The sequence below is a fragment of the Tachypleus tridentatus genome, chromosome 9, assembly GCF_004210375.1.
Source record: "Tachypleus tridentatus isolate NWPU-2018 chromosome 9, ASM421037v1, whole genome shotgun sequence".
In the NCBI taxonomy this organism is placed as follows: Eukaryota; Metazoa; Arthropoda; class Merostomata; order Xiphosura; family Limulidae; genus Tachypleus; species Tachypleus tridentatus.
The window spans coordinates 26,105,147-26,129,163 of record NC_134833.1 but is presented as its reverse complement, the minus strand read 5'-3'; the positions used below and the strand labels follow the sequence as shown (position 1 = coordinate 26,129,163).

The 24,017-nt window shown below is 33.9% G+C and overlaps 2 protein-coding genes across 13 annotated transcripts in view; one reads left to right on the top strand and one right to left on the bottom strand.

The window, feature by feature from the left end:
- LOC143224894 (acidic amino acid decarboxylase GADL1-like) overlaps window positions 1-17,079 on the top strand; it is a 61,892-nt gene extending 44,813 nt beyond the window's left edge. For all 3 annotated transcript variants that reach the window (XM_076453340.1, XM_076453339.1, XM_076453341.1), the window contains 8 exons: window positions 236-370; window positions 2,158-2,274; window positions 2,735-2,799; window positions 5,336-5,414; window positions 11,596-11,795; window positions 14,682-14,736; window positions 15,145-15,234; window positions 16,756-17,079. In XM_076453340.1, coding sequence (XP_076309455.1) covers window positions 236-370; window positions 2,158-2,274; window positions 2,735-2,799; window positions 5,336-5,414; window positions 11,596-11,795; window positions 14,682-14,736; window positions 15,145-15,234; window positions 16,756-16,938 — 924 coding nt within the window. In that variant the 3' untranslated portion in view covers window positions 16,939-17,079. The remainder of the gene's footprint in view (window positions 1-235; window positions 371-2,157; window positions 2,275-2,734; window positions 2,800-5,335; window positions 5,415-11,595; window positions 11,796-14,681; window positions 14,737-15,144; window positions 15,235-16,755) is intronic.
- Window positions 17,080-18,792: 1,713 nt separating this feature from the next.
- The window catches only part of mRpL9 (mitochondrial ribosomal protein L9), a 29,127-nt gene continuing 23,902 nt past the window's right edge, over window positions 18,793-24,017 (bottom strand). For all 10 annotated transcript variants that reach the window (XM_076453329.1, XM_076453334.1, XM_076453332.1 and 7 more), the window contains 2 exons: window positions 19,401-19,499; window positions 18,793-19,045 (listed from right to left, as the gene is read on the bottom strand). In XM_076453329.1, the coding sequence (XP_076309444.1) occupies window positions 18,872-19,045; window positions 19,401-19,499 (273 nt within the window). In that variant the 3' untranslated portion in view covers window positions 18,793-18,871. The remainder of the gene's footprint in view (window positions 19,046-19,400; window positions 19,500-24,017) is intronic.

The window sequence follows — 24,017 nt, the reverse complement described above, 5'->3', positions numbered from 1 at the left end:
ATATCAATAAAGTTATTGAGATATGAAAAAGAAATAATTTTAATAACTTTCCAATCGCTCGTGCCAATGTTTGTTTACTGATGGCGCTCTTCTAATTTAGATTCAGCATGTAGAATAGCGATATTTCTTGACGAAACTATGAAAGAAGTAATGAGCTAATAAAAATACGTTCTGCAGATATAGGTCGTGATTTATTTAGGTTTATAGAAAAGTTGTTTTTTACTTTATTTTCAAGGGACATTATTCAACCATGAAAAGCGCAAATTGGTTAGGCCTTGGCACGGACAATTTGGTTATGATAAAAGTTGACGACAGAGGACGCATGGTGCCAGAAGATCTTGATCGGGCTTGCAAAGAAACTAAACGACAAGTGAGTTCACTGTATTTTAGTGAAACAATTACGAGCACTTTTGTAGCAAAACGTTCAATAAAGAGCTTAGATTTAAAATATATTGTTTTCAAATGATCGTTTGTAAAGTCCCTTATGTATATATAACATGTATTTTCTTTCAACTAAATCTTAAGAAAAGCAACAATGATTATGACGTTTACTTTAAAACAGAAATGAAGAAAAACATAGTTGATCTTCACATACAATCATTTCACTGAAGACAAAGAGTTACCTATCCTGATTGGTTCTTTAGGAGCTAGTGTTTAATGAGTTACCTATCCTGATTGATTCTTTAGGAGCTAGTTTTTAATGAGTTACCTATCCTGATTGGTTCTTTAGGAGCTAGTTTTTAATGAACATGTAACAATAACAACCAGATCAATGTAAAAATTTCGCGCAAAGCTAAACATGGGCTAAATGTATTAGCTGTCCCTAAGTTAGTACCGATAGGCTAGAAGGAAGGCAGCTTGTCTGTATCACCCACCGCCATAGCTTGGGTTAATCTTTTACCAACAAATAGTATGATTAACCGTTACGTTATAACGCCCACAAGAATGATAGGGCGAACATTCTCGGTGTGATTGGATTCGAACCCGCGACCTGTAGAATACGAGTCAAGCGTCCTAATCACCGAGCCATGTCGAAAACAAGTTTGGTTTTTTTTGCATTTGTTTTAATATATGAATTATGAATTCCAATATTTTCCAAACAAAATTTAAAAAGACAAATCGTTCAGTGTTGTATAGTTTTAAAAACCTAAAATACTATATAAAGTGACATCTTACAAATCTCGAAGGACTAAAGATTGTGTGAACATTCAAGTGTTTAACAGAAAACGAATATTAAAAAATATAACCGTAAATAAGATCATGTTATGTCTTTTATGTACCTTTAAGTACTTTTTTGTAGCATTGTTTTGTGTTGTATTTTCAGATACAGTAATGGCCTTTGAAGGTGACAAAATATGTCCGCAGAATAAAGGAAAATTCATTAATATGTTTATTGCGAAATAACTCTTTATTATCAGACTAACTGGGCTTGTGAAAAACACTTGAATTTCGCGCAAAACTACACGAGTAGTCGCAACAGCTTATGGTCAACTCTTGGACTATTTTACCAAAGAATAGTGGGATTGCTCGTAACTATAACGCCCTCACGGCTGAAAGAGCGAGCATGTTTGGACACTCGTGAGATATAACGAGAGATAGAACAACTACAATAAACAATGTTTATTGTAACAGTGGGAATGTACTTTCTCATTAACAAAGACTTACACAGAGCGACTGACGCCACTCATGTCATTCTCAATGAAACATAAGAGAGGCCATAACCTCAAGAGATTACATGAATGTCAATAGAAAGGCTATCCTTCGAACTTCACATATCACAAGTAAAGTTGAAGATGTCTTTCCCAAAGAACGACGAATGATGACGAACACTAAGTAGCTAGAGCAAAAGGTAAAGAGACAGAAAACATTAGGGAACTAGAGTAAAAAGGTGAATGGTACAGGCCAATAGGTAGTTAGAGTAAAAGAAACTTCACGACCTTCTTGATCAACTTGTTGTAAGGAACCTGCATATCTTGCATAAATAACATTTAAAAAAATCAATTTTAATAAAAAGAAGTATAAAGTATGTTTACATATCACAACAATGTTCAAAACTGTGCTTACTTCTAAAGTTGGGCAAATCTGTGTTTATATTTGACATAAACACAGTATTGAGTTATTACTTCATGTCTGATTTTTTTTTAAAAATATTTTCAGGGAAAATTGCCGTTTTATGTGTGTGCTACTGCCGGAACAACTGTGTTAGGTGCCTTCGACCCTCTCCATCAAATCGCAGATGTTTGTCAGAAGCACGACGTCTGGCTCCATGTTGATGTAAGTGTGTACTTTTAAATATGATTGAAATTTAATCGGAATCCAAGTCAAATTCAGTTAAAAGTTTATTGTTTAGGTCCGAATTTTACACTATGTTTGCTTTTTTTTGTTTAATTATAGTGAGTTCATGCATATAAATGTATATATCAGATATCAAACATATATGTCATAATCGATTAGTTCTAGGAAAGATTTTTATTTAGCTCACGTCTTCTGCACACACACGTTGTCTTTCTCGTTAGTAACATTGGAAATGTGTTTTTCTTGAAATATTATGAGAATAAAATCATTAATTTATAAATAATATCTGGTAACATCCTCTGAAAAACCTAAACATCCACCTAAGATGTATGTGCATTTGTTCTGACTTTTTATGATACTGATAGCAACATTTATGTGTGTATCGTTTTGTGTACCATTCAAACATTTAGAGCCCTTATGTTTTGTACTTACATTTTAGGCCGCGTGGGGTGGAACTGTTCTCTTGTCACGTTCACATCGATACCTTATGGACGGCGTCAACAGGTAGTTCAGTGCCCCACAGGTAGCAGCTAAGATACCTGAAATAATTTAATTATTTTGTAGTTGTGTTTAAATGTAATTACTGTGTTTTAATGCCTGTATATCACCAGCACGTTTTCAGGTAATTTAATGGCTATACGTAGCTAGCATCACTGTTAAATTCTGAGGGTAAATTACTGTGTTTTTCATATATATTAATCCTCCTCGCAATGTATTGTTCGTACCTTCGAAACTAGCCTCACTTAACATTTTTAAGTGATTATTCCAGAATCTTTAGGGGTTAAAACAAATGATTAAAAATATAAATATCTATTTACCCTACTTTGGATTGCTCTTTTAAATAACTTATATTTGGAACTTAAGACAATTTTTCCGCTTGATCTGTAGTTATATTTGTATGATACCATGTTATACAACGCCAAAACTGGAAAAAACAAGACTTATTAGGGTTAAGAAATGTAATGAAAACGACATTTGACTAAAGAATTTTATCTTCGTGTTCCCATTAATTTATGCATTATATAATTATGATTAGAGACATATAAAAGTAGAATATTTTATTTTTATTTTGTTTGCTTCAAATCGCTTCTCGGGAGATTTTTCGTTCGATAACAAACAATTCGTGCTAGACATATGAAGTCAAAAGTCCATTTGAAATTTTATTTGTCTGTTGTGGAAATTTAAAGTGGTCTAGCATTTAGCGTGCCTGACTGCAGTTTAAAAGATTCGTGTGGGATGCGATGTGCCACTGAAAAAAAACAACAACGGAATTTTTGTGTTGTGGCGCTTTAACTGTCACGTAATAGGCAATTCCGGTATTCGAGTAATCAATTAAAACTAACTGCGTGAGATGATTGGTTGTCCTTTCTCTGATCAACTGGCCAGGTAGATAAGGCACTCGACTCGTAATCCGAAGGTCGCAGGCTCGAATCCCCGTCACACCAAACATGATCGCCCTTTCAGTTGTGGGGGGCGTGATAATGTGAAGTTCAATCCCACTATTGGTTAGTAAAAGAGTAGGCCAAGAGTTGGTGGTGGGTGGTGATGACTAGTTGCCTTCCCTCTAGTCTTACATTGCTAAATTAGGAACGGCAAGCGCAGATAGCCGTCATGTGGCTTTGCACGAAATTCAAAAACAAACTGTGATGAACAGTTTTAAATTAAGGACAGCTCTGCTTAAATCATGGTGTTCCTGGTGGCCGTTTAGCCTGCTGTTTATGTTGACAATTCTAAGTATTTTGCGACTTGAAATAACTGTACGCTAAAGTGCTAAACACCTGAGCTGAAGAAATCCATAAATAAAATTATTGAAAACTTTGTTTCAGTTGCCACCTATTCTGAAATACATTGTCTGTTTGTTTAATCGCAAGGCTAAATAATATGCTTTTTACTTATTGTGTACGATGGGAATCAAACCTTAATTTGAACGCTATAAACGCTCATCTTTACCACTGAATCACTAGAAGACATCGAAATATGAGAAGGGACAACAGGAGAAAAGGAAGTATCTGGAATTGTCTTTAAACACTTCTGATTTTCGATCTGTAATATACAAATAGAAACAAAAACAGCGATAGATTGTCTGTTTTGAATTTCGCACAAAGCTACACGAGGGCTATCTGTGCTAGCCGTCCCTAATTTAGCAATGTAAGACTAGAGGGAAGGCAGCTAGTCATCACCACCCATTACCAACTCTTGGCCTACTCTTTTACCAACCAATAGTGGGATTTAACTTCATATTAAAACGCCCCCACAGCTGAAAGGGCGAGCATGTTTGGCACGACGGGGATGCGAAGCCGCGACCCTCAGATTACAAGTCGCACGCTTTAACACGCTTGGCCATACCGGACCGCAACAACAGCAAATATCTCCAATTAACATTACTTTGAACATAAATTTTCAGCTTAATGGTTTCTTATGCTTCACCAGATTTCGGCATCTAAATCGAACTGTATATATAAATAGTGTTCCCGGAATATTTTATCAACATGGCCTAGTCCAGTTGATGTGTTCCGGTATTGACGAGAGTGCTTTTGGACAATGACATGCGGGAAACAAGATAGATCTGATACGTTGTATTTTTACATCTCTGATTTTGAATCTGCAGTAGATACAAAAGTAAGAGAAATTTTAAAAATGCGGTTAACGTGATTTTTATTTCTAAAATTTTAAGCCTATTTGTAACATCAGCTGTGCAACAGCAAAACTAGGCTTTTAGTGATGCAAAGTCAGTAGAATATATAAAAAACAAAAATAAGAACCCAACTTTTGTTAATAAAGTAAGTTTAAAATGTAAATAGTTTAAAAATACAGTTTGAATTTAAATAATTTATTCTGAAACAGAGTTTGTGGATTATACTGGAAGCTTTTGAGTATAAACATCTCACGTTAGCCCTAAAATATATTTATTCTACTGACTTTGTTTTCAGTTTTTAAACCGACGCTCAGAGTCAACAATGATTCTTTTTGGTTTCCTTATTTCATTTCATTAACTGAAGGACTGTAATTTTAACGAAATCTACATATTATTTATTTTTAGGGCCGATTCTGTAACATGGGATTTTCATAAAATGCCTGGATTGTCTTTATACTGCAGCGTCTTCCTGACAAAATGGACAGTAAGGAAAACACAATATTTTTATTTTAAATGTTTCAGTAAAAACATTTTGGGTATTTTTTGTGTTTGGGGTCTTGACAGTAAAAAATAAAACTGTTAAAATATAATACATATTTCATATTATTGTTATCATTAACTGAGTGTTTTACTAAAAGCCCTAGCTGAGGTAGAAAATAATCCTTGCTTGAAAACTTAGATCGAAGTGATATGCAAGAAGCCATCTTGTTTTCACTCACTAAATTTTATAACTAAAATTTCAATAATACTGAAATTCGTTTTTTCTTAAATTTACTACGTATTAATATCTGGAACTGTTACAACTGTGGTTAATTTGTTTACCACTAGAGTGAGCTGTTAAAACTATGGTTAATTTGTTTACCACTAGAGTGAACTGTTAAAACTATGGTTAATTTGTTTACCACTAGAGTGAACTGTTACAACTGTGGTTAATTTGTTTACCACTAGAGTGAGCTGTTAAAACTATGGTTAATTTGTTTACCACTAGAGTGAACTGTTAAAACTATGGTTAATTTGTTTACTACTAGAGTGAACTGTTAAAACTGTGATTAATTTGTTTACTACTAGAGTGAACTGTTAAAACTGTTGTTAATTTGTTTACTACTAGAATGAACTGTTAAAACTGCGGTTAATTTGTTTACTACCAGAGAGAACTGTTAAAACTGTTGTTAATTTGTTTATTACTAGAGTGAACTGTTAAAACTGCGGTTAATTTGTTTACCACTAGAGTGAACTGTTAAAACTGTGGTTAATTTGTTTACTACTAGAGTGAGCTATTAAAACTGTGGTTAATTTGTTTACTACCAGAGTGAACTGTTAAAATTGTTGTTTATTTGTTTATTACTAGAGTGAACTGTTAAAACTGCGGTTAATTTGTTTACCACTAGAGTGAACTGTTGAAACTGCGGTTAATTTGTTTACCACTAGAGTGAACTGTTAAAACTGTGGTGACTTTGTTTACTACCAGAGTGAACTGTTAAAACTGTTGTTAATTTGTTTATTACTAGAGTGAACTGTTAAAACTGCGGTTAATTTGTTTACCACTAGAGTGAACTGTTAAAACTGTGGTTACTTTGTTTACTACTATAGTGAACTGTTAAAACTGTTGTTAATTTGTTTACTACTAGAGTGAACTGTTAAAACTTCGGTTAATTTGTTTACCACTAGAGTGAACTGTTAAAACTGTGGTTACTTTGTTTACTACTAGAGTGAACTGTTAAAACTGCGGTTAATTTGTTTACCACTAGAGTGAACTGTTAAAACTGTGGTTACTTTGTTTACTACTATAGTGAACTGTTAAAACTGTGGTTAGTTTGTTTACCACTATGATTGAACTGTCTTTTATTGTCTATTAGGTATTTCAAGGATAGTTTCAAAAACGCAAAATAAGTTTGACTTTCCGTAACTCAGTTATTTTCATTACAATATATTGTGTCTACTTACACTAAGAGAAGTTCTTATGTCTTCACAAAATATTGCATGAACTGTTTCAGTGTTATATGTTTCGATAATTTGATAAACGTTTTATCATCACAGCTAGGTTTCGATAACTTTATCAATGTGTTAATCTCATTCTCTATACACTACTATATTGGTAAGTGTAAAAGATTTTGTTTGTTGAACTTCTCCCAAAGCTACACTTTATTGGTCCCTACTTTAGAAGTGATACATTAAAGAGAGAACAGCTAGCCAACACCAATCACCACAAACTCTTTTTACCAGCTGATAATGGATTACGGTCTGATATGATCAATTTGAATGGCAGAGGCTGCTTCTAAAAGATAGCCACATTGAATGTCAGAACGCTTTACCAAGCTGTTAAGACATGGCGAATGTTTTGCACTCAGAATGAACACCAAATATCAAAGACGATGATAGTAAGGAGGGAACATCAAGATATGGAAAGGATAAACGCCATAGACGACGAGGTTATCTGGAACAGATGATAAGATGCACATATCTAGGTCAAATCATTACGGCGGATGGTAAATGTGACACAAAGATAGGAAGACGAATAGAATACGCAAGAAATACCTCTTGCAAAATGAGATGTGTCTTGGCAGCAAAAAGCATTAGCATTGAAACGCAAAAGAGGTTAGCTAGTTGTTATGTACTGTCTATGGCCAATAGCAGAATTGATCGTCGCATAATAACGACCCCACTGTTGATGGGTCGAGCATGTTTGGTGTGACGGGGATTAGAACTCCCGACCCGCAGATTACGCTCTAACTACCTGGCCATGCCGAGCCTCACAGAAAAGGAAGACATGGCACACCCTGACGACAAACCTTCTGTTAAAAGATGCCAACTATAGATCATACCGGTGGGATTGACCATCACATAATAAAACCCCACGACTGAAAAAGAAAGCACGTTCGGTGACGGAATTCCATCCCGTGACCTCCAGATTGCTAGTTTACTGACCTAACCATCAGCCTATACCAGGTCCAAATACAGTTAGAAAAATTAAATCCAATGCAAGCAAATAGATACATAGTATTACTTTAGAAACAGAACGAATGTTCTTTTGATTTATATTTAAAGTTGACTGTTAGTTCAGGTATTCAATTACATATAAACTACCTTGAAACTTACAAAAACTTAGTGCATTATTCAAGTCAATACATTTTCGTAAATAAAATAGCTAGTACCAACCCCCCCTCCAAAAAACAAAACAACATTCAGACGTTATCATTTATTTTCTACTCTGGTGTCTTCAAAATTTTTTGGTTCAGTTAATTTCAAGTTACCCAGGGAGTCAGCGGCATGTTTGTGATAATAAAATGTTAAAATCCAGGGTTAGATTCCCCATGATGGCCTTATCGCAGATAACTCCTTGTGCAGCTTCGTCCTAAAACACATACAATCAAACCCCAATTTCTAATAACGGACCAGACAAAGGTATCGGGTTGGCAGCAACCTGTTGCTAATTGCTCGTATTAACTAATTATTAATTTTTTTACGCTATTTAATTATTTATTTTGTATAAATTCTTACACCAAGTTGCCAGTGAAAATAAGAACGGATTAGGCTTTCAAGACAAATAATTGGTGATGAAACCTGGTAATCGATGATCGACACCATAGCAACAGGACAAACAAACGCAAGCACATTCTGGTTTCAACCATCTAATATATAATTACACAAACTAAGCAAACTTATCCACATTAACTATCGTGTTCTGAAAGTAACTTTAATTATAATATTTCTAAGAAATTGAGAACAGAATTAATATTGAGAGCAAAAAGATAAAAAACGTTAACTAAATAAAACAAGTTCTTCTTACCTTTTAATATAATACGATTAAAACGATTAAATTAATCTAATATCGCATTTTATTTCTAGAACAATGAAGTCGTGTTATATCGATATTTAATTGTGATAGGACCTGCCACAATTGTTCTATTTACTTACTATATGCCGTGAAACAGCGGCATGTGTGTGTACTTACAACGCTAGAAACCGGGTTTTGATACCCGTAGTGGGCAAATTACAGACAGCTCAACGTATAGTTTTGTGCTTAAACTACAGACTTACTAAATATAACGTATCTGCTCGACACTATAGCAACAGAACAAACGAATACAACTTAACTCAGAATTAATAGTAACTTAGTATGAAACTACATGATCCAAGTTAATAAATCCAAGTTAACTTTTTTATTCTTACAATAATTAAAAATTGAGTAAACTGTTTGTAAGAAATTAATATCAATCTATCTTCGAATAGCTTTCATACGTCATTAATAACATCTTTGGAGTTTTATTACATAAATTTCATGTGTGTGTTTTTGTGTTTCAAAGATGTTTTAGTGTACCTGAAATTATCTCCTTTTTTCAAGGTACACAATGTAACTCAGATGCTCAAATATACTCTTCAAAACAAGAAACGCAAAAGGGATATGTTTTGTTATTTTAAAGAGAAATATATGTAATAACGTTACAAGCTCAAAGTATGTGATGTTACCCGTGTTAAGGCACTGATTGTTAGACCAAAATGACAATAAAAGTTGTGCACTTTAAAAACGGAGGAAAACATCAGATTTTTCGTCAAAACGCATTCGTGTTCAATAAATTTGTTTGAGAGATCTGCATGTTCTGCAAGTGCAACATGTGCAAAATCCCTATAAAAGTGAAGGGTTCTCGGTTTTCATAGCTCAGTGTTAAGTCACCCACACGCAATACAGTTACGCCAAGACTGACTGAAGCACAACGCAACACGCCATTGGTCGCTTGGAAGCAGGCGAATCTCGATCAGATGTTGCCAGAGCTGTGAATGTCCACCAAAGCACCATCACAAGGCTATGGAATCGTCACCAACAACATGGATCAACTCGTGACCGTCCACGATCTGACAGACCTCGTGTGACCACGCCCGCACAAGATCGCTACATCCGGTTACGTCACCTTCGGGGTAGGACCACCACTGCGACGTCTACTGCCTCAACCATACCAGGGGTGCGTAGGATTTCCGATCAGACCGTACGCAACTGTCTACGAGGTGCAGGAATCCGACCTCGATGTCCAGTCAGAGGCGTCATCCTCACCCAGCAACATCGTCAAGCACGGCTGCAGTGGACTCGGGCACATCGGATATGGCCTCATCGACGATGGAGGCATGTTTGGTTCAGCGATTAATCACGTTTTATGCTTCGTAGACAGGATGGAAAGACCCGTGTTTACCGTCGCCGAGGTGAACGTTTTGCAGCAAACTGTGTGCAGGAAGTTAACAGATTTGGTGGTGGCAGCGTCATGATGTGAGCTGCCATCGCCTACAATGCCAGAACAGACCTTTTGCACATTCGAGGGAATCTTACGGCTCAACGATACGTCGACGAGATTCTTAGGCCCCATGTGCAACCCATCATGGTGAACGCCAACGACGTTTTTCAACATGACAACGCCCGTCCTCACACAGCCCGACTCACCACTGTCTTCTTGAGACACCACAACATCAACGTTCCTTCCTGGCCCTCCAGATCACCAGATTTAAACCCCATCGAACATCTTTGGGACGAGTTGGACCGACGTCTGCGACGGCGACAACCTCAACCGCAGACTCTACCTCAGCTTGCAGCAGCTTTGCAGGCTGAGTGGACAACCATTCCACAGGATGTGATTCGTCATCTCATCGCTTCCATGGGCAGGAGATGCTAAGCAGTTATTGATGCTCACGGGGGGCATACTCGTTATTGACGTTGAGTGACGTTAAACTTCAACTAGTGAACGAGGACTTCGCCTTTGCAGACTTTGGATGTTCAGCAGTGAATGTGCAAAGTTTCACACATGTCATACAGAACTACCCGGAATAAACTTGTTAACAATTTGTCTTAAATTTTGCCTTTTGCGTTTCTTTTTGTGAAGAGTATATTAAAAACACACAAAACCTAGCACTTGCTCATCAAACTTTGTTTGTGATTAAATTTGTTCTTAAAGGTCTTTAGATTTCCTAACGTATTTGGTTTCGACTGGTAATTGGCACTTTTAATGTCATTTTATGCGGTTAGGTCAGAGACCTCTAGTATCAACATTAAGTTTCTCAACTCTGGTTTCAGTTGCATGAGCGGACGGGATTCCAGTCTATTGCAGGTTAACCACCCCGGTTATTATTCAGTACCCATTTTATACCCGAGTAGCCTCAGGCAAACCTGGGGAAACCTGCCAAGAACGCATCAACACGAGCAAAGTTTATAAACCGTGATTTATAAATCCAGAACGAACGTCATCTCCAAAGTCCAGGTAGAGTCATCTCTAATTTAGAAATGTTGACTAAAAGGAGAGTAACCAGACAACAGCACCTGCTATCTTGGTATTCACTTTTAACCATGAATAGTGAGATTGACAGTCACAACTATAACCCCTACCTCCACACTTGCACATATTGGACCAGATCATTTTAAAATTAACAAAAATAAAAGGTTTTGAAACATGTTTTAAACGTTGAATCATTTTTAATTTTCTATAGGAGTATTTTATGAAAATAAAAATTGCATGCCTAAAATATTCGAGAAATAATATTTATAATTAAACCTAATTAATTATTAATATCTTTGCAGCACTGATTCGTTCTCGTGAAAGGTAAATTGAACAGTCTGCCAATATACGTTCAATTACAGGGACTTAAACATGAGAAATACTAACAGTATTTGTATATCCGTCGATTAGGGTATTTTATACGAGTGTAACTCTTCATGTGCCGAGTACTTGTTTCAAGAGGATAAATTTTACGACGTTTCGTACGACACTGGTGAAAAAAGTGTACAATGCGGTCGTAAAGTCGACGTTCTGAAGTTGTACTTAGCGTGGAGAGGGCGTGGTCAGATTGGCATGGAACGACTAGTAAACCACGCTTTCAACATGGCTCGGTAAGATACTTCACAATAGATAAAATTCATTCCTGAGAATTAACCCAAGACAAACTAATTGGTTTAATGAAAGAGATCAAATGTCTTGATGGGGGTTTTAACGGAGGGTTATGAAAGGATTACGATATTTTGATGGGTAATTTTACAGAAGGATTTCAAAAGGTTAAAACTTCTTGATTGGCTATTTTAACGGGGGGGCGACTGTACCAATAAAATTGGTTAAACAACGATAGTATAGCGCGGTAAAGATCACAATAATGTAAACCTGTAACATGGCCACGAAATTTCCATAAAAAAAAATACATACATGTTGTTGTTAATAGATTGTTCATTTACAATTAAGTGATCCTGGAGATATTTTTTAGGTTGCTGCTTGATGAAGTTTAGGGTGGGTTTCTCTTACGTCGATTTTCACGCTTTACTCTTGCATCGAGTCAAACATTGTAAAGCTGTCCTAGCCACAATAAACCTGAAAATGGTGTATTTTAACTTTGATTACAGTGCGTGATTAACCCATGTTAATTTTTTTCTATTGCATCCATTATCGTAATGTCAAAGTTTAAAGTTTGACTCTTTATAGGAGAATTAATTCAGTACATTCTGAATGCTAAGACAGTTAACGCTGCTTGCTTTCATTAATTACTTAGTTCATAACGTAAATCTCATTCATTTAAAACTTTGGACCATTTTCATCATGATAAGAAAGCTGTAGAAACCTTGTTTACTGGACTGTAAACCTGTTTATAAAGAACAGCATAGGAGGATTTATGGGAGAAAGCGAGGGGAGGCAGTTGCTTACCCCACGTTTTTGCCTGTGAGGTATGGAATACACACGACATTCACGATAATTAAATCAGCCCTTTATCTGTTTGCCTTCCCCAAATTTTGGTTCCAAATGTCACCAAAGAACGGCAGAAGATACTGCTCTAAAGGTGATTGGAAAAAAAAAATTAAACCAGTTCATATATTGTATGAATTGCTATTTACACAAATAAAGGAATATTAGTAACAAAGTGAGTTTAACGTATAATAAGTGTAAAAAATTAAATAAAAACGATGGGGAGTAAGAACGGGAGAATAAAAAACTAACGAAACAAGGTAGGAATAGGCGGGTTAATAAAACATTTGGTAGTTTTTGAGAGGATGGGTTTGGCCCTCGTTGCAATCTTTCTACCTTGGGTGCTTTTTGTAACTTGTTCATTGTTCAAACTAAATGAAAGGTGTGTATTGCTAAATTTCTGTTGCAAACTGTGTGTCAACAACAAAGTACAAATACACATCTGCAGTCAAATTATGCGACCCTAACAAAATGCATGGCATCACAAAGAGGGCGTTTGTGATGTCACAAGTGAGACAGGGAGCTTATGGAACATTATAGCTACCTGGCTGGTAACAGGTGGACCAAAATACTACTATTAACCCGTTGACTGTCAGGTATCTCAGCTGCTACAATACGACTCTAATGTTTCATTTTGTAACGTTTTTCCTGACGCCATTTTGGATCGAAAGTGAAACAGTTTGTAAGTAAGTCACATGCATGTATGGTGCTGACATCTAGCGTTGAAGTTAGGTATTATTGAGAACGAATAAACCACTCCGTGGCACTGTGTTACCGATCGGTTTGGACGAGTTATCGCGTCTACAGCACTAAACAGGTGAAATACAATATTTTTGAATATTTAAAATTCACTAAGTATTTAGAAAGGATTGGCTACTGACAAAACTCGATTCAAGTCTATTGATGGACCACAGTTCAGAATATAACACGTAGTACGAATGGGTGGAAAGATGGCCATACCTACTTTGAGGTTGTTTCGTGTCAAAAACCACCAATTGTTGTAACATTACCCCATTAATTCTTACCTTGCTTCCTTACTTTTTAGTGTTCCTATTCCTGTTTCCTAATTTTTTATTTATAATTGTTTCACACTTTTTTGTACTAATTCTCGAGAGTGACTGGGATTTATGTCGATCCTTCTCATAGTTTTTCATAGAGTTATTCCTTGATATTCCCTGGTTTTGTCTGATATATTTGCTTTAGTTTTTCTTCCATTTAACCTGGATGGCAACCTTTTACATGGGTGAAATCAATGACCAAGGCTTGTTTCTAACCTTATCACTATTCTTGTAATTATGCTCTTCTCGCTTGGACATATACTTTCCAAGGTTATAAACATAGAATTTTATTTCGAACCTGGAGCTATAAAATTTACGTAGTCCACGTTTTTATATCTAGCTGATATGGTTGCAGGCATAGTGTGCGCATAAACAGTCGTGTACCCGTGCGTGAGAAAAGAGTGGGTTACAATTTGACCACTCACAGAACGTGCTTGCAGTCATAGAACATAACAACGAGTGCATTGTTAGTTCTTTAGTAGTATTACAAAACAGTTATTACTTGTTATTACCAAGGTCATAAGTAAAATTAAGAAACACTCTTTTAACCAAGCTAGCATAATTCAGTTCTGTGCATATAGATTTATTTAAAGTGAAGGCAGAAGAAAGCTGTGTTTTTCTAATAGCGTTAGTCAGCTAGCCAGATTGACAAATCTGTAGTTTCGTGAAATTTTTGTTATATTACAGACTTTTTCAAGTGATTTGATGACTCGTTACTCTGTAGTAGGCTTATTTACTATTCCACAGTATGTATAAAGTTTTATAAAGATTTGTTTACATGCTGTTTCAGATTTTAACTTTCATTACGCATCTTGCCCATTCCTACTTGTAAGTACTGTCATACTTATGGTATATTCCTAACATTAAGTTACATTAGCTAAATAACTTATATTTTAATCGAAACTTAACAAGTAAAAGCATATGAAAGATAACAAATTCTGTACATTTTAAAATGTTTAAGGCTTATAAAATTTTCTTTTTGTTTTCCAGATACTTCTTTGAAAAAATAAAACACGCCAAAGATTTTAAACTAGTTTTACCCGAGGTAAGCTGAAGAGCACATGCGTGATAAGTGTAACAATCAAAGACAAACATGATACTCGTAACGATCAATCGAAACCAATGTCAAATGGTGTTTAATTAACATAAACCACTGTGAATCATGCTAAGAATTATTAATAACCTAAGCGTCTGGAAAATATATCAATAACATTTATAAATATTTATTATATTACAACAAAACTGCTGTTATTATTGATGTTGTTCAAAACTGTCCACGTCTGATTTCTATACTTTTAAATATTAACGTTTGATCTTTAAGGAGTAGTTGCCATTACTTAAACAACAGCGACAACAAAACAATTTAAGATATTTCCTTTTTACGTAATTTAACAATTTTTAAGTCTTTTCTCCAGATTTCACTGGGACATTAATTAGTTTTATATGACATCAGTTTCAGTTCACCAATATTTGTTTCTGGTACGTACCTCCAAGTCTACAGGGTAAAGAACACACACCCGACTTTTGGAACCAGTTATCCATGGTAAGGAAACACTAATTACCAGTCGAAAATATCTAGTTAATGTGAATTTAAATAAAAAACGTAAACTTAGTGCTCAGCTGTACTAATTACTATTTAAAAACAACTATGTTAATGAAAATCTCCTTTAGCTAAACGTCACCGAATTTTCTTAAAGGTTTGTTAGATTGTCGTAATGGAAAAACTTTCATAAAAAAATTCCAGGCGTATTTTAAAATTTCTTCCGAGCGGAAAACAAAAATTTATCAAACGCTTAATTACCACCGGAGATACTACTAGTGTATCAGTAATTTGTCTTTTAATCAAAATCGAAAACTGGTCAATAATTATATAATGAGTTTTTTGATAGATGTGTCTGTTTGTTATCTTTATTAACGATCTTTAATGCACAATGTAAGTTATGTTTGTTTTGCAAATTCCTACAAAGCTATGCGCTATACAATTCCGGCCCGGCATGGCCTATAATCAGTTTTTCGCGCCCGCGTACATGTACCAGTTATCCCACTTTTGGTAAAGAGTAGCCCAAGAGTTGGCGGTGGGTGGTGATGACTAGTTCCTAGTATTACGGCTACAAGATAGCCCTCGAGTAGCTTTGTGCGAAATTTCCAAACAAACAAACAAAAAAGCTATACAATTTTATACGTACCAGTTATCTTTAATTTAAGTTCCATATACTACAAGTAAGGCCAAGGCCGGACTAAGGCTTAGTGTGACCCTAAGCCTATGTAACATTTGAGATCTAAAATAAAAACTCGCTCTTGCTGCTACTTTTACGAACCATATCTTCTTTTTAATAGGGTAGCCTACGCGTTAATCCGGTTATGAATAAGGTAGCTAATCGACACAACACACCGCCATCTCTTGGGCTACTCTTAATGAACAGTGAGATTTGATATTTGTTCCTATAACGTATCTACGGTTCTGAAATGTGGAGATAGTTATTGCGGCAACAAACGCGAACCATGGACTCTCTAGATTCGCACTTCTGTACAATAAATACTAAGTCTCAACTGACCTACCGTTTTATCACTTCTGATATTGGTTGGTTAGTGTACAACGTAAATTTTAACAACAATCAATCACCAAGTGACAGACGAGGGATTTTGTTTGTTTTTTAATTTCGCGCAAAGCTAAACGAGAGCTATCTGCGCTAGCCGTCCCCAATTTTGCAGTGTAAGACAGCTAGTCATCACCACCCACCGCCAACCCTTAGCATACTCTTTTGCAAACGAATAGTGGAATTGACCATAACTTTATAATACCACCACGGCTGAAACGGACAAGCGTGTTTGGTGGGACAAGGATACAAACCCAAACACCTCAGATTGCGAGTCGATGCCCTAATTATCTGACCCCAAACGAGAGGGAAAGCAACTAGACGACACAAATTCACTAATTTCTAATGTGTGTTTTTTTTGCAATCCCAAAATCGTTAAAACCCTACTTATTTAAGTTTAGTCTAAGCTCCATACCCTTTAGAGAGACTACGTTTAAAACATTTTTTATATCGGTCCTGTTTTTCAGATAGCCCCGAAACTTAAAGAGAAAATGACAAAGCAAGGGACAATGATGATCTCCTATCAGCCTTTATCATCTAAATCTCTTCCGAACTTTTTCCGGTTAATTGTCCACTGTCTACCTTCCTTGTCGGAAGAAGACATGGACTTTATTGTTACAGAACTCCAGAAGCTTGCAGAAGGGCTCTAGATTTCGGACGATGGCTTGGACTTCATTGTAAGGGAACAACAGAGGCCTACAGTTGCTTTCTGGAATTAACTTGTTGAGCATGTTTTAATTGTTACAGTTTCATGTTGCTTTATTCAATAAACACACAGTACGACACCTTTACGTCATGTTTTGTAACAACTGCATAATGTATTACAAATTATTTTGTTCACGACAAAAAACTAACATTTTTCCACAATATTAATATAATTTTATTAATCACTCAGCCCATGAGTGGCTGTAACTTCTATCGATCTTCAACGTTTATTACAAGCGAATAAAAGTTTTTGTTCTTGAGTACACAGCTGGATGTTCTTCTCGTTTTATCGTTATAAATTTTGAAACTTACACTCGAGAGGTGGAGCTGCCAATAATACAAAATGTCTGAGAGGTGGGGTTGTAATTTATGAGATAAAGGACAACACATGTCGTGCTAAGCACAATCAATACGTTAATGCTACGGGAGTTTGGAAGCATCCTTAATGTCATCGATCCAGTGTTTTTTTCCTTCTCGACTTTATTCCATGAATCCTGCCTTTAGTTATATTAATGAAAATGTCTTCATTAAACCTTCTGAAGAATATCCTGGGAACATTTTGGGCCTAGTTGGGTCTACTTTCTTCCTCACTCTACTAAATTTCGACACCCCTTGATAATCCCACTTTTCAGGAACACTTATTTTCTTGATCACCACATCTCACACTTTCCATCCATTATGAATGTGGATAATAACCGAGTATGCAAAACATTTCAACGGTCTCTGAGGTAACGAAACAGATAACTATTAATTTCACATTATGACAGCAAGTGTACAGTAATAAACATATTAACGCAACATCCTTCTCTCGATACCTGCTTTACGTTAACTGCTTTGTGAACTGAACGCTATGAATATATATTTTACTGTGTTGCCCTCTACTGGTAAAGTTAACTTTCAAAATATTACAGCAATTATTATTATTTTTTTTAGATTTAATTAAAAATAAAGATTTGATTAAATCTAAGTCTTAAACAATTATTTAGTCCTCAGGTTCTTGTTTGTTATTAAGTGCAAAGCTACACAGTCATTTATGCTGTAGTCATCTTGAGTAACAAAACCCAATGTTTAAAATTCTAAGCTTTCATACTACAGAATTAACAATGAACTGCTTGGGGTAGTGAGAGATTTGTTTTGAATTTTACACAAAGATACAAAAGGGCTACCTGCACATTAGCTGTCCCTAATTTAACAGTAAAAGACCAGAGGGAAGGCAGTTATCCTCATCAAGCACCAACTCATGGCTTACTCCTTTACCAATGATTCCTGGGATTGACCATCACATTATCAATACCTCATGGTTCAAAGGATGAGCATGTTTGGTGGGAGGGAGATTCAAATCTGGATTACTCATAGTGCATGTCATGTGCCCTAACCGCCTGGCTATGCTAGGCCTTTGGGTGGAGAATGGTATTTGACAATAATTTCTAGAAATATATTGTTTGCAGCATCTGCTATAACTTTTCAAAATAGTGTAATTAAAAATGTAATTTGTCAAGAAAAGAAAATTATAAACCATAAAGGGAAGTATGAACAATTTTGGACTTTTTGGGGCATGCTTGAGGAATTTTATTTGAAATAAAAAAATAATCTCAAAATTATCTCTTTGTAAACATTTTAAAATTTAATATATTTTTTATTTTGTAAGTATTCCATTTTTCTCTTCAAAATTTTTTGTTCTTTGAAATAATAGTATAAACTGTACTTCAGATACATGCCACACATTTTAAGAATATCTTTTTGAACAATTTACACTGAATACAATGTTTTTAAAAATGCAATAAATATCAAGCCACAAGGATGTCATAACCTTTCATTTATTAATTTTCTAAAAACATATTAGATAAACTCAAGAAACAATTTTCTGTACTTATAACACTAGGTGGAGTCTTTTGATTTATCAAATCTTGGCATCTCACTCAGCAAAGTGGCCTGTTCAGGTAAGATTGGTTCTGATGGTTTCCAGTACTCTCCAGTATCATTTCTCTCAAGATAGTTGGGGCTCCAGTGATGAATTTTGCATCGTACTGGGACTCTTTCAGTTCTATTGATCTGTTAGGTCAAATAAGTAATAGTTAGAATTAAATTCTATATTAATATTTCTATGAGTTTATACACAAACAGTCATCAATGACCAGGATATGATCAACCAATTATATCCATTAGTACTTCTGAAATTTTAGTTAAATTTTACATGAGAAAGTTTTACATGCAATTATTATTGAGACATTCCTTTTTCATTTACTACAAAAATGAACTAATGAACACCAGAAAATGATGTTTCTAAAATATTAAACATTAGAAATGGACAAAATATTGTTTTTTTTTTCAAGTACAAAGTTTATACAAGAATTATATGCAGAACTAAAATTATACTGTTTAAGAATAAAAGAAAGAAAAAACCTACAGTGATAAAAACAGCAAACTCCTTGTCTTCCTTGTCCATATCAGGTCCTGAAATTGGTTGTTTGGGTAGTTCTATAGCTTCTTCTGGGACAATAATACCCTAAGAAAAAAGGTATGTGGTAATTGTACTTCTTAACACAATTTTCTAGTTATTTAAAAATCTGGTCTTTTAAGAAGAAATATTTTGATACGTAGCCAGAAAACTACTGCACTAATGTGATGGACACTCAAATGAGAAGAAACTTGAACATCTGAAATCTTAGGACACAGATACACTTTTTCATTAAATAAATTATTAATACAAACATTAAGTTGTATGTTTCATCTTTGCTATTATAGGATTCCAGCCATTAGTGTAATACCCTTATTTGCACAAGACTGTTTGTCATTATTTCTTAAGGTTGTAATACACAGAATATTTTAATATTAATTTTTAGTCAACAGGCTCCATGTTGTTTTATTTACCATATTTAAAACCTTACTTAATAGCATTGCCTACTAAACTATCTGAAAATAATGATTCTCAAATAAAATTTGTTCCTTGAAAACTTTCTAATTACTCATTAATTTTCTGTTGTTTCAATCATGTGTTGTGCTTATTAATTGTATGAAATTTTTAGATCTTCACAACATAAAACTACATGAACATTTTATAATAATATTCCACTTACAGATCACTTGTTAGTAATAAAAATATTAAGTCAGTATTAAAATGGATGACTCAGAGGAAGTCTATTCATAGTCCATGCACAAGATTAAACACACACATATATATATTGTATGATTCAGAGAATGTGTATTGAAATATTCAATTATTTACTGTTTAATAATATATTTTAAAGTTTAATACAAACTTAGTTAATTTATCTATTGTTTAATATTTAGTTACAATCCACACATCAGTTACCCTGTAGATCTTTCCTTTCTAAGATTTTATACTTTTATATTTCATATTTACTGTACTTATTTATTAGGAAGAGAATTGTTAATTTTTTGCAAAATGATCATGATACCTGTAAAACCAATAAAGTATAAACTTATCTTGGATGGTGTAAGGTTTCTTTCATCTAGTTGTTACTTTAACAAAGTTAGAAGCCTTAACTACTGAGATATAAACAAGTCAACCTGTGTTATTGTCAGAATACAATCACATTTAAGAATATAACAATTTGATGTTATACATTTATTTTAATACCTATGTTTGTTTCACCTGTGGTGTATTTTGTTGGCTGTGTAATACACAAGTCTTATCTCTCCTAACAATTTGTAAAAGGTTCCCCAGTGTAAGAATCAACAATACTTGTTTTATAGAAATGCTGGTGTGCTTGATTATTGTTAAATATTCTAAAAACTTGCATGATTGGTATATAAAAACTGATGCAACGAGAGACAAGGAATACTATTATTAGTCAGCAACAGTCAGTTTTAGGCCAGGAAGCTGTAAGTGTGGTTAATGCATATCAATTGGAAAACTACAGAATTTTACCAGAAATGTTTATAGATTTTGAACATTATAAATAGTTCAGCTTCAGTGAATTACTTCAGATGTTATTATTTCTATGAGAACATTTAATATCTTCTTTGGTAAGAAGCGAGTTTCTAACCAGTGTGAGGTCAGCCATGAAAGACATTGTTATCTTAAGCGAGTTGTGACAATATCAACTTGGAATTAATATGTTCATTATGAACTGGATATAAGATTCAGTATTTATTGTCTGTAAGTTTGTAAAACTCTTGTATATAAACCATAACTTGTAATAACTGTTTAACAACAACCATTATTATAAATTTTATATATATATATATTGTATATTGAAATATGTGTTTAAAAAGAAAACTGTGTTTAGATCGTGTTGACAAATAAATTTCATGCAAATTAACAGCTAATTTTAAATTCAAGTTCAATCAGTAATACACAATGTGCATGACATAATAAATCAGAAACTCATCTGAAATAAGTTATAATATCTAACCACCACCCACTGCTAACCTTTGAGATACTCTTTAATAATGAATAGTTGGAATGACCATCACATTACTAAAACCCCTGTGGCTGAAAAGTGCATGCAGACACATTATTTGCACCTATAACCTTCAGATTGTGAATGAAGTGTCATAACCACCAAGCCATCTTAACTTGTAAGGTAGTAAAGTATTTTTAAGATTTGCTAAGTATTGTATTGTTTTGTTCTTTATGAAATGATGATGTGGTAACTTCAGTAGTAGCTACAAATTTTCTTTGTTACAGATTTAATCAACAGCCTATTAATATCACAATAACATTTTTTTTTCAAATTAGTAAAATGTACTTAATAGTAAGTTAACCCTTTCACGTTAGGTGAAAGGTCATGTCATCGTGTTTGTTGACTTGCATTCAAAATTTTATTTAACTATTATTTAATTAATTTATGTCAGTAAGTTTGGAATCAAACTGTAGATTATAATCCAAATCTTAATACTATATACGAGTTAATTTCCTTAATTTAAAAGTAAATATTAAAAGAACACATCTAAATATAGATTTTAGTGAGTCACATGGTATACTGAATGCACCAGTTTAAAATTATATATTTGTGATGTATAAATATGAAGTCTTGTTTAAAATTATATATTTGTGATGTATAAATACTAAATCTATAGTTTTGTACAAATTTGGAACACAAATTGTTAATATTATCAAACTAGAATATAAAATTATAACCTTATGTATTTTGCTGAGATATAGTTTATATACTGAATCATACAAGGTAGCCCCATTTAACTCTTCCATTTTTTGAAATAGTCCCTTACATATATACTTATTTTAAGGATACCACATGAATAACCAATCAACAGGTTACAATGTCCCCAAAGTGGTTTTCCCTGCCATTTTAATCTTTGAAAATGCTACAACATTCTCTCAATCAAATATTTCAATGAGGTAGGGTGTATTTAGTTTGCTCAAAGATTTATATATTTTTATTTAAAAAAATATATAAATCTTTGTCTTAGTTACTAATAAATTACAGTACAATTTTATGACATCAGTGTAGTTATTTATGATTCTTTGGTTATTCAACTGTACATACATTTTGTTTGATATTCTCCCAACTAAGTACAAAGTTCATAGTGAGAAGAGATAATTGTTTGTTTTACTTCTTGATTTATTGTTCTATATTTAAAAAAAAAAAAAACTTTAATAATTTGTTACTAAATAGTAATGATATATACATATACATATATATAATGTATAAAAACAATGCACAACAATTTTTTTTGAAAAGTGTTTGCTGATTGTGACAGGTGCCTGGTTGGTATGAACAAATATAGGTTTGGTTTTGCTTCATCACGTTGGAACTCTGAGAAATAGACAGTTAACTGTTTACCGGCAATAACGTATTTAATTGCATGTATGTTTCTAATACGCTATTAAGTTCAACATAATTAAAAGTGTTTTGCTCCTGATTTTCGTTTGTATTCAATGTCCGGTGAATCATGTTGCAGTGTCCAACAGTAGTCAGCAAGCATTGATGAATTCCAGTTGCCCTGATATCATTTTTTCATTGTAGCAATGTCCTGGTGAAACTGAAGAGTTTGATGAAATGGTACGTGATGGGCAAATTTGGATGTGATTTTCGTGATCAGCAGCCAAAAATCTATAAGGAACACCCAACAGTGTTCAAGAAGCAAAAACTTTGTTGTGCAGTTATTGAAATGTGACTGTTTATTACAAAATACCACAGTCCACTACAACACAGCTGAGACAGGGAAGACTAAGGGTTACTTTTATATTACTGGATATGTAACCACATTAGTGCAAGTTATGTAATGTTGCCTAAGTAAGACTGGAAGGTCAACATAATAAAAAATAATTTATCTGTAAATATATAACATTATGAGACTTAAGCTAATTAGACTACACATTTGTATTTTTTTTGTTATAACATGTAGTCATTCTAGAATGAAAAAAGCATAATTTATATTTATTTCACAATTCTTTTATGAGGTTGGTCAAGTGACAAACCCCATACAGAGTATAGAAAATAACAAAATATAAATATTTACTGAAAACAAACATTTGAAATGTATTTAGAGGTCTTAGAGATTATGCAAATAATTTGACATTGGAACAAATAATAGTTTGTTTAATCATAACATAAAATCACTTTGCACTCAGACTAGTAACAAAACAGACTATTTTCACAAACAAATATTTAGTAAAAATATTTAATTTAAAAAACAATCAGATTTTACTACACTAAAACCTTGTAATCTTTATTAAAAGTCTACCAAAGTTTGTGTAGATACAGATGCTGTTTCAAAAGTTATAGTGCAAATACTTAACATGTGCAAATGTGTAGACAAAACTCGTATATATTATAACAAGACCATTGTGAAATGGTTAAACAAATATTATTTAGTTCTTATCAATTAAAGTTAGTTAGAACAGTATAGTGGGGTTAATTCACTAGCTACATACCCATACCAGTAAAGTTCAACCATCCTTCTACCATAAATTTCTTTATTGGAATGCTTATCAGCTAAGTCAGTTAGATCAGTACAGTGAGTTTCATTCACTAGCTACATAGCTACACCAATAAAGTTCAACTATAATTCTACTGCACGTCTTTTATTGGAA